This window comes from Elgaria multicarinata, chromosome 3 (assembly GCF_023053635.1).
Source record: "Elgaria multicarinata webbii isolate HBS135686 ecotype San Diego chromosome 3, rElgMul1.1.pri, whole genome shotgun sequence".
Taxonomy (NCBI): domain Eukaryota; kingdom Metazoa; phylum Chordata; class Lepidosauria; order Squamata; family Anguidae; genus Elgaria; species Elgaria multicarinata.
Window position 1 is genome coordinate 104,450,725 of NC_086173.1, and position 11,453 is coordinate 104,462,177.

At 40.8% G+C, this 11,453-nt stretch overlaps 1 protein-coding gene across 2 annotated transcripts in view; it reads left to right on the forward strand.

The window, feature by feature from the left end:
• The window catches only part of POC1A (POC1 centriolar protein A), a 32,647-nt gene extending 22,069 nt beyond the window's left edge, over nt 1-10,578 (forward strand). For both annotated transcript variants that reach the window (XM_063121140.1, XM_063121141.1), the window contains 3 exons: nt 4,390-4,449; nt 6,230-6,385; nt 10,325-10,578. In XM_063121140.1, coding sequence (XP_062977210.1) covers nt 4,390-4,449; nt 6,230-6,385; nt 10,325-10,423 — 315 coding nt within the window. In that variant the 3' untranslated portion in view covers nt 10,424-10,578. The remainder of the gene's footprint in view (nt 1-4,389; nt 4,450-6,229; nt 6,386-10,324) is intronic.
• The last annotated feature ends 875 nt before the right edge of the window (nt 10,579-11,453 follow it).

Here is an 11,453-nt window from a genome sequence, read left to right on the forward strand (position 1 = left end):
AGTTCCTGCACAACCGTAGTGTTGCATGTTGTGTGGCAGGCTCTGAGGAGTTTTCTGTTGCGTTGACTTTTTCCACTGGGTACAGAGTTCCCTGGCAAGAGTAGCGAAACGAGTGAGTGCTGCTCTAGGAGAGTGGCCGGGATTAGTTTCCCCCCCCCCCCCAAGCAATGGCTGATGGGATACCATCAGGAGGACTGGGGAGTAGACAGGGTGGAGGAACTGTCAATCAAATGTCGCAATGGATTTTACTCAACTCCATGGTAGCCGACAGTTACACAACGATGGAGTTAGAACATGTTGTGTGGGGAAGACCTCCTAAAAACTCAACCATTGAGTGGAGTTTTCACACTGTGTTGACTAACATGTTGTTTGAACTGAGCCATTGTTCTTCTTCAAGCTGAAACAAATTGTCATCACTCTTCTTGGCATTCAAATTTCAGCATAGCATTTAGAGGGATAAGGATCTGTTGGGTTATTCTCCAGTTACCTTGACACGTGTGAGAGATAAACCTTTTACTTCATATCACGTATTTTATGAGGTTGTTTTCTACAAAAACCCATTCCTCAATACATTATCTCTAAGGTTCTGCTCAACTTTTGCTTTGTGCTAGCAAAGGCGTAATTCCACTGGATGTCAGTCTTACTCTTTGTGTGCAGCTAGAGCTAAAATGCCTTCTAGTCAAAGCTAAAAGTCTGAAGGGGTATAAATGACATTCTAGTGTTAATTTCTCCACCCTCCACAAAAGTTCCTAACTCAGTTATCTGATGCATTCAACATGTTATACAATCCCCATAACTTTGGATTCTTTGGCTGTTAATGGATTTTGTATTCCCAACCACGCCTAGACAGTTTTGCGGGTGGAGGATAGGCATATAATTTGCTCTCTGTATAGGTGGCCAGAGCATTCTTCCTCATGATTGGAAATCCCCTGGACAGATAACTGCTGAGAACTCAGTAAGCAAGCCTCTTTAGTGTGTTTTCAGCAATTTTCATTGTGCAGTATTTGAGAAAAGCCAGATGGACCAGTAAGTGATCCAGCAAGTGTGTCGTAACAAAACTGTTGTAGCATGGTGAAAAAGAAACAGCTGTGAACTAAAAAGCCCCTGGTTCAAATCTCGCCTCTATCGTGTACTTATTAGGTGACCCCTAAGAGGGCTCTCAACCCTCCCCATATGTAACATGGGTCTAAGAATATGGATCTTACAGAGGCTGTGAGGATTAGAGCAATGTATTGTATGGGAAGTCCTCTAAACACTCAAACGCTAAGTATTATTGCTAAAATTATTGTTGAATATTACAGTTCTATGAAGAACGGCTGTTTTTAGATCTCAATGAAGATGATGTCCTTGAAACTACTTGTGAATAAAGTTTCGTCTCTGCAGCCCCAAATAAATTGCTTGGCCCCTCCCCTCTCTTAGTTAACAAGAATCCCGTATAGTGTGGAAGTAAGACAGGATTTTCAAATGAAGGCTGACTTCTCTTTCCCAGCCCACAGTTTAGTGGAGGCTATAAATAACTCCAGCATGTTGATTTCCTTATTGTTAGTAACTACCAACAATTGCGTGTCTCTCCTACCATTTAGTGTTCTTCTGTTCTGTTACCTGTTAAGTAGGCATTTAGTATCAAATAGCTTTGTGCTTTTCTGCTGAATAAATTGTGCATGAGAACAATTTTGTGTAAATGGATACTGTTATTTTATACTGTTGTTTTTATATTTTTGATGGTTTTAAATTTTGCATACTTCTTAATGTTTACTATTTTTAACTTTTGTAAACCACCCAGAGAGCTTCGGCTATGGGGTGATATATAAATTTAATAAATAAATAAACCAAAATAGATGTAATACCTGGACTAGGGTATTTATATAGTACTCCTTCCAAATAGTCCCTTTTTAGAATTCTGCATCTTTGCTGAGAACAAGCTCCAAAAAAGCACCTTGAATTTAATTTTGCACTCTGTGGCTAGGTAATCACTGAGTTAAATGTCATTGGGGCTGTTCTCATGTAATGGCAGCATTTGGCAGCAAATCGTGGGTTAGTTAATTAACCAATGATTTGTGGGATGTGCGCTGCATGTGAGAAGCTTACAGCTTGCAACAGCAACCTACAAATGCCTCATTTGTAGGTTGTTAGTGTGCCATCCAACCCCAGAAACTTCAGGTTATTTGTTAATCTTAGAACAAACTACGGGTTAACTTTGAGCTGTATAAACCAAAAAAACCCCAACGTGTACGGGTCTGGACAGTATGCTCACAACCTACAAATGGGGCATTTTAAGATAGTAACTGCAAACTGGAAGTGGCTTGCACACAGTGTCCGCCCCTGCAAATTGGGGGTTAATTAACCCCCCAATTTACCACTGAATGCTACCATTATGTGCAAACCAGGTCATTGTCTTTCTGACCATCCATATGTTTCCTTGATTTAGAGGGTCTGAAGGCTCCAGCTTGAAAATAATAAAGTTAAACAACCAGTTTGGGGAAGCCATTGTTTCAAAGGAACCAATACAAGCAATGGTGGGTCAGGTGCCCATTATGTTTGTTGTGCTGGATGCCTGGTTGTCCTTCCACTTGACTCACAGTGCAACTGCTTCCTAAGAAGCACCTACTAACCCCCCTGCTGTCTTCTCTCCCCCCCTCCCCCATAGCTCTAGCTAGACAAATGAAATTGTTCTTCTGAATCAAATTATTAAGACTTCGGAAAGCCACTCCTAGTTCTTTCCAGATGCTTTTGACCACAACTCCCAGGATTCCTGACCATTGTCCACGGTGGCTGGGGCTGATGGGAGCTGAAACCCAACACATAAGGAGAATTTTATTTATTTATTTAAAATATTTCTTGCCCCGTTCTAGGGCAGAAGCCCTCCCAAGGAGGCTTACAGCAATAAAATACATAGAAAGAGTTGGAATATTAAAAGTGATAAAAATATAACTGCAGTAAAATAGCAATAAAAACAACAATAAAAGTCAACAATAAAGCCAGCAGCAACAACAGTGGCAATAACAGTAACAGCAGCAATCATATCAGGAGAAAGCCAACAAAAATTAACAAGTTTTTGAGGCCTTCTTAAAAGCCTGCATGGAGGAGGGCGTGGCGGACCACTGATGGCGACTTGTTCCAAAGACGTGGGGCCACCCACCTAACTGCTCTCATGGTTGGACAAATGAGAAGGGCCACTCTTTCTGATTGTAAAGTGCAGGCATGGTGGTATGGGTGAACATGGTCCTTCAAGTAACTGGGTCTCAAACCATTTAAGGCTCTAAAGGTCAAAACCACACCGGTAACCAGTGCAACTGGCGCAGTATAGGCATTATGTAATCGAATCCCTTAGCCCCATCTGCTGAAGTTTCTGCACCAGCTGAAGTTTCTGAACCTTCTTTAAAGGCAGCCCACATACAACGCATTACACTAGTTCAGCCTGGACACCACAGCCACCTGGGCTTCCCCAGTTAGCTCCGAGTCCAGGAGGACTCACAGACTGTGCACTTGGTTTTTTATGGGGAGAGCAACCCCATCTAGGACCAGCTGTAAACCTCCATCCTAAGTAGTTGTTTCCCAACTGACACTACCTCCGTCTTGTCTGGATTAAGTTTCAGCTTGTTCACCCTCATCCATCCTGAAACAGTTTCCAAACACTAGTTCAAGAGTTCCACAGCCTCCGTGGGGTGTGCAGATGGAAATGAGAGCTGAGTGTTATCTGCATACTGATGACATTTCAGCCTAAACTTCCTGCTGACTCCCCACCCTAGCAGTTTCATATAGATGTTAAAAAGCATGGGGGACAAGGTAGAACCTTGCGGCACCCCACAGGCTAACGGCCCTGAAGTGGAACAGAAGTTCCCCAGCACCACCTTCCGAGTGCACTCCTCCAGGAAGGACCAGAACCACATTAAAACAATGCCTCCCAAGCCCAGTCCAGATAAGCGATCCAGAAAAATACCCTGGTCGATGGTATTGAAAGCTGCAAACAGGTACAGAACAGGGTTGCAGTCCCCTCATCCATTCGCCAGCATAAGTCATCAACTTATGTGCTGTTTCTGATCAGGGCTGTTTCTGTTTCATAACCAGGCCTGAAACTTGATTGGAATGGATCTAGCTAATCAGTTTCATCCAAAACAGCTTGGAGTTGTAAGGACACCACACATTCTAGCATCTTGTTCAAGATTTATTTATTTATTTATTAAATTTATATACTGCCCCATAGCTGAAGCTCTCTGGGCAGTTTATAAAAAATGCTGCCAGGTCAGATATCTGGACGCTTTTTTGCATTGTGTTCTGTATCCAAAGCTTGTAAAGCATGCAGCTAACTTTTGAAAATGTGGGGAAGGCTAATGAATAATTGTAGAATATGTAAAATAACACAAACTCCCTTGGAATGTTTGTTTGTAGAAACCAATGGATGCTGCCAGTAGTGGGATTCAAAAATCTGGAATTTACAGACAAGAAAAGGTAAAGTCAAACATAGTTTAGTTTAAAGATTTTTTCTGTGGTTTAATTGTGATGAGTAGAAGCAAGCCTTCATGAGTATTTCAACAGAACTCTTTGACATGGAGCTCACTTATCATCTTTGGTGACACAGCCGTACTTTGCTAGCAATGAAAAGAGTTATTAGTAACACGTTCCCTGTGTGGGCCCATGGTGCACATCAGAATGCTTGATGAAGAGCAGATGGCTGTCTGCAAAGATGTGGTTAACGGAATCCCGGGAGCCTCCATTGTCCAAGTTTCCTGGGCATGTGTTTACAATGTATGGCAGGCATACATCTCCCTTTCTGTTATAGTGAAAATGCAACACATGCCTCAAGTCTCCTATCTGTGAAATAGCCCTGAGTTAGGATTTGAACCTGCAGCTTTCTGAATTCCACACTTCCCATGCGTGGACTATCCTGGTCTGTATGGGCTGTGTGCAGGACAATAAATGCCTAGTTCATATTGAAGGGGAAAGCACTACGTGGCTTGAGCTGGGAACTATTCAGCTGCCTAGAAAAGTACAGCTTGTGCTGTAGCATTAAAGATTAAAATAAAGTTGTGCTTATAAAAATATTTTCATAATATACATTAATTAGTGTGCAATCCTGTGAGATGGAAGCCTCTGAACTCAAGAGGCTTCTGCATGTCCAATCTCCAGCTGAGTGATTTTAGCCTCTCCTCCCTTTGTGTTTTGTTTTTTTCCTCTAAACAGGCCTCTGGGCCCTTCTAGAGGGGGTGGGCTGGGGCTAGAGAGGCCATACGATTCCTCATATCCTCACCTTTCCTCTCCCATCCCCACCCATTCTGACCTCTCCAAGGTCACATTTGCAACCTTCAAAAGCAGCCATGACAGTTCTTTCCATGGAAAGGAGGAAGCAAGGGGAGAGACTGGATAGCAGGGGCCCCCTTCCGAGGTCTTAGTAGTGTCTACGACCTATGTAGAATCCTATGGTCCCTGGCACACTCTCTCGTGACCATTAAATTGCTCTCTTATCCATTCCAAAGATCAGTTAAGTTTTATTGAAGCAGCTTATTTATTTATTTATTTATTTATTTCTTACATTTCTATACCGCCCAATAGCCGGAGCTCTCTGGGCGGTTCACAAAAATTAAAAACATTCAAAGTATAAAACAACAGTATAAAACCATAATATAAAATACAATATAAAAGCTCAACCAGATAAAAACAGCAGCAATGCAAAATTACAAATTTAAAACACCAAGTTAAAATTTATTTATAGACTGTTAAAATGCTGGGAGAATAAAAAGGTCCTCACCTGGCGTCTAAAAGCATATAATGTAGGTGCCAAGCGAACCTCCTTAGGGAGCTCATGCCACAGCCGGGGTGCCACAGCAGAGAAGGCCCTCCTCCTGGTAGCTTGGTGCCAGGTGGAGAAGCATTTCTCTCATTCGCCTGACTTTTGGCTCTGAGGAACAGGTGCTAGATAACTCTCCCAGGCTTTTACATCCTAAAAATCTTAGATGTTTCTATATTTAGATTCTCTGGTTATATTCCACTTTGGTTTTAGTTATGCCATTTCATAGTTTTATTAAATCTTAAGTTCTGGATTAGGAGAGCGCCGGTGGGCTGGTTTGGAGGCAGCCTACTGATGTTTCACTGATCACTACTGAGGTGTGTTTGTGGTTGTAGTGCACAACTTGGAGGGCTGCATTGGCACAACCCTTCACGGTAGGTTGGGCAACCCTTCTTCTCTGAATGTCTTTTGCAGTATGATAAGCAATGCCTCTTCATCTTCTAGCAATCGGAGATGGATTTTGGAGAAATTCCAGATAAACCAAAAATTCCAGAAACGGAAGCTGCAGAATCGGTCAGGAGGCAGCAAGAACGGATCGATGAGGCCAGCCTTGCCAGTACCCTTCAGCATATCGTGGGGCAGCTCGATGTTCTCACCCAGGTATGGAATGCTCTCAGGACCCCCCCCCAAAGCCCCACCCACAACCGCTTCATAAAACTTGCATTGAAAGCCGCAGAGAAGAATCAGGATTGAGAAGCTGATGGAGAAATCTTTTGGGGTATTCCATTTCATGGCTGGGGCTTGAGCAGTGGTTCCTTTTATCCTTGCCTTGTCCACAAGTCATGGGAGGAAATGCAGAAGCTTATGATTCACAGGTAGTAGGGTTTACTTTTCATCCATCAGCCCAGTTTTTATTTCATTACCAATCTCGCAGACGTTTAAACCATGAGCTGCTGTATGTGACACACAAGTATGAACTTCTCACTCTGCGTGCTTATGGCAGAATTACCCCATTGTGTTGGACTTCACAAGAGACAGCCAGCATGTTCCCCCCAATGTGGACATGATCTTAGGGTGGCCCTATTTGGAAGGTGATTTTTAAAATGTTTCTTTTCTTTTTTTTAACCTTAATTTTAACCTTAATTGTTCTTTACAGAATGCAAAGTAACCCTACTTGGTAAAAGTTGATTTTTGTATAGGTGCACTTTCTAATTCCTTTAGATACTCTGGCCCTAAGCTGTTTAGGGTTTTAAAGTTCAATGCCAACTCTTTGAATTGGACCCAGAAACTGTCTGGAAGGCAGTGCAGCCTGATTATATTAAGAATGAAGAAGCTGGAGTGGTCATACTCTCTGCACAACAGGATGTACATAGACAGTGCATGGGCAGGCTTGGTTTTTCAATTCAACACTTCAGCTAATGAACGGAAGCAATATTGGCGCAAGATAGAGGCAACTGAATATCTTGCTTAAAGATGAGTCCCTGAGAAATCAGGCATATGTCTTGAAAGTCTCAGTAAATGAGTGAGTTGGTGGTATATTATGTTGGAAGAGACCAGATCAAACAAGGCAGCTATGCCTGTGTTGCATCCAGCAATTTTGATCCTTAATGCTTGAAGCTGTTGGCCAGGAAACTGGTCCAGAAAAAAAATCCTACAAGGATCTAGCACAAGGAACTTATTTGTGCAGGAATTGCAGTTGGCTTTAGTCCTTATTTTTCTCTTGCAATTCTTTCACTACTGTATGCAAAGGCACATAAGGTGAATAGAAACCTTTTCTAACATAAACAAAATATAAGCTGCAGAAATCCACGCCTGCTATCTATCTAAATTATGTTTTGCATTGAAAACTTTGCTAAGTTCTCTCATGGGGTGTGGGGTGTGGCATGGGGTTCTCTTGTATGTTGTAACTCCATGGCGACAAATTCCAGAGAGGTAGCTGTGCTACAACAAACACAAAGAGTAAGAGTAAGAGTAATGTACCATTTACATTGATGGTGCTATATAAATAAATAATAATAATAAGTCCTGTGGCATCTTCATAAAAGAGAGATTTCTTGTGACATAAGAACTATTTTGATCAGTACCACAGAATGATCAGTAGAGGGCCCTAAAATATAACATACTATATTGAAAGAGAAGTTGTGTATGTGCATTATGCATGAACTTCATATCCAGGCTTTTTACGTGATCATTTTAAATATGTGTGTTTATCATTCACAGAAGGCTTAAGAATGATTTAAAGAGGCGATTATTGCCAACTACCGCTTCATTTCTTGATGTCTAATATTTCACATCTGTAAATAGGGCTGCTTGGCACCATTCAGCTCATCGTGCAGAATATTCCTCTCCTAAGTCACTGCTTTACCACACACAAAGTAGTAGTAATTTTGATATATGTTGAAATGGGGTAGCCCATTTTTAGCCTGTTTTGCATGTGAATGGTGAATCTATAGAGTCCTGGCTTTATCATACTTTCACTGTTGTAGACACCTATAAAGACCAGTTCTCAACATCTGGTCTCACTTCATATGACAAGAAATGGACCCTGGGAGCTGGCTATGCAGATGAGGCCTGGCTTGGTTTGCACTGGCTCCCCTTTTCCTGTGGGATCAGGCAGTATCTGCTGTCATCCCAGATACTAGGATTGCTCGCAAGCAAGACACTACCATCCCAGTAGTGACCCTGGATGTGCACTTCTGCTTTCTTCGATAAAAGTGAATTGTTACAATTCATTCCTGTGGGGTAGAGTGAAACGCGACATGGAATAATAACATTACAGCAAGGGCAGAAATGCCCACCACCCTGTGATGCTGGGTGGTGTGGGCCGCACTGATGGGAGCCCATGGAGAGGGAGCCCCTGTCATCCCCCTGCACTAACCAACAGCAACAACCACAACAAAACCCCATTTGAAAGAGCATGGCCTCTTCTCTTACCGAATGCATTTTCTTTTTTTCTTTTTTTAATTTTTTTTATTATTTAACAACACATGGTAAATCATATGCTAACAACATAACATTCCTCTTATTTCTTAGCTATACATTCTACTTCTTAACTAACTCACATTAATAAGTGCCCCCCACCCTCGGGATCTTATTCTAGTTTCCAAAATTGCATTGTATCTTCTGGAGGTGTTCTTCCTCTCCCTTTTAACAATACATGCTCTAGGAACAATTTCCATATCTCTTCAAAATCATTGTTTTTTGTAATTCCCCTTCTAAATCTAATATTACATGTTAATTTAGCATTTATAGCAATATCCCATATTTCTTTATACCAATCTTCTATATCATAATCTCCTTGAACCTTCCAATTTCTGGATATCATTAACCTTGCAGCTGTTAACAGGTTTGTTATTAATTCTTTTTCCATCTGATTACATTTAAGATTTCCATATATTGATAATAATGCTACACTTGGTGTTTCTTCTAAATCCTTTCCAGTTATTTCATTGATTTCTCTATGCACCATTTTCCATAATTTTTGTACATGTTCACAATTCTACCACATATTATACGTTCCTTTCTCCTGACATCCTCTCCAACAAAGTATCGAGTTATCTTAATTTATTAAGTTTAATTTTATTGGAGTTAGATACCACCTCCAAACTAATAATAATTTTCTTTTATCCTTACAGACATATTTTTCAACACTCTTTGTTTCCGAATGCATTTTCTGGTTTGGGGAAATGAGGTGGCAGATTTGGAAAAGCAGATGTGTCTCACATCTTACTCTGCCTGAGAAAATGGTCTCAATAAATAGGGAGAGGGGTGGGGAGGGTGTGTGTGTGTGTGGGGCTGTAATTCATACGTTCCCTGCCCATCAAATGTGATGGGCCTTTATGTCATATGCAGGCCTTATTTTTTGGACACTTACTTTTTCAAAAAGGGAAAACGTATGGCTTTGAATTGTCTGAATTCTTTGGTAAATTTTAATTGAGGCTGCTTTTCCAAGTTTGGAATCAATTGTGACATTAAATTATGGAGAGCATCAAGAACATATATATAACATAGAGGCTGGCTTCAGACAACACGGTAACCCACTCTCAAGGGTTGAGTGTGGATTGTTGTTGAAATGTCTGAACCCAGCTGCCAAAACAAACTGGTTTGTTAAATATGAACAACCCACAGTTCACAATCCAACAACATGGGCTGTTCATGATTAACACGTTCATGATTTGTTAGTGTGTCTGGATTCAGACAACACGATAACCCATGGTTCAACAACAACCAATGGTTCAACAACAACCCACATGTAGTTCATACTGCAGGCTTGAGTGTGAATTATTGTGTTGTCTGAACTCATCAGTGAAACAATTATTTATATTTCTCAATCTGCTTTACCCCTGTGTTGGGCCAGCATCCTGTCTATGAATTTAGATGTTTTGCAGTATCTTTGTGTGACATTTTTATTCTTAAGGTTGTATTCTGTTTTAAGCCTATTTGTTGGGGTGGGGGGGAAGCTAGCCTATATGCTTGAATACAAATAAGAAGTGCAGCACAGTGTCGTCCTCTGCACTGAGTTCAGTTTTGTTCCATGTAGTGGCAGATACAGTTGTCATCTTAAACTGCTAGTCTTACAACATCTTTTTCATTTTGCAGACTGTTTCCATTCTAGAACAAAGGTTAACATTAACAGAAGACAAGCTGAAGGAGTGTCTTGAGAATCAACAAAAGATTGCTCAAAATAAATCCAACTGATTTCCCAGAGAGGTTGATGAAGCCAGTGCTGTTGGGGTGTGTGTGTGAATGGTTTTTAACATGAAAGCATTTCCTATTTTATTAGAATAAATTGTACAGTTAACAGAGTCTGTAAATACATTTGTATTAAGATTAAACTTTCTTTTCTTACTAAATGATGGCCATTGTGATGCTTGACTTTACATCCTAGTCCACACGTTCAGGTATTGATAGGTTATTCATTTGAAAGTACCATAACTTCAGCCTCCATTCTCAGAGCTGCTATATTAAGGATTGGATATCCTCACGTTGGAAATGGCAAAATTCTAGAACCCACTGAAGAAGATTTATTGAAATACTGTGTGGGGGTGCATATATGCATTTGAGAACACTGGGAGTTTCCTTTCAGACACAGAATTCCGAAAACAGTGAATGCAAGTAGAAATGTGACTCATCCTTTTGAGTGATTCTGCTTAAAGTCTGAATGTCACTTACTTTACAAAGATGTCCCAAAATGCAGGATCTGTACATATTTCTTTCAGTACATTGGAGCTGAAAATAACAAGTTTGACTGTAAGATGAAACACACCAGCAGATCAGATCCAGATTTGCTCCCAATTACTTTTAATGTGAACATTGCGTGTTTAACATTCAAATTCTAGGCGCCTTGACTACTTTTTCTCCATGTGTGATTGTATAGTCTGTGATAGCTTTGCATGCATGTTCAAGATCGGGTTTGTTTGGGCATTGCCACACTTTGGTGGTGGTGGTAATAATAATAATAATAATAATAATAATAATAATAATAATAATAATAACCCGCCTCTCTCTTTGGATCGAGCCAGGGAACAACAGTAAATATAAAACATTCTTAAAACATCTTAAAATTCCACTGGATAGGCCTGCCGGAAGAGATCAGTCTTTATAGCTTTCTTGAATGCTAATAGACTGTCGATGAGTCTCTTTTGGCAGGCCATTCCACAGTCTGGGTGCGGCAGAAGAGAAGGTCCTCTGGGTAATACCTGTCAGCCTAACTTTGACTGACTGAAGT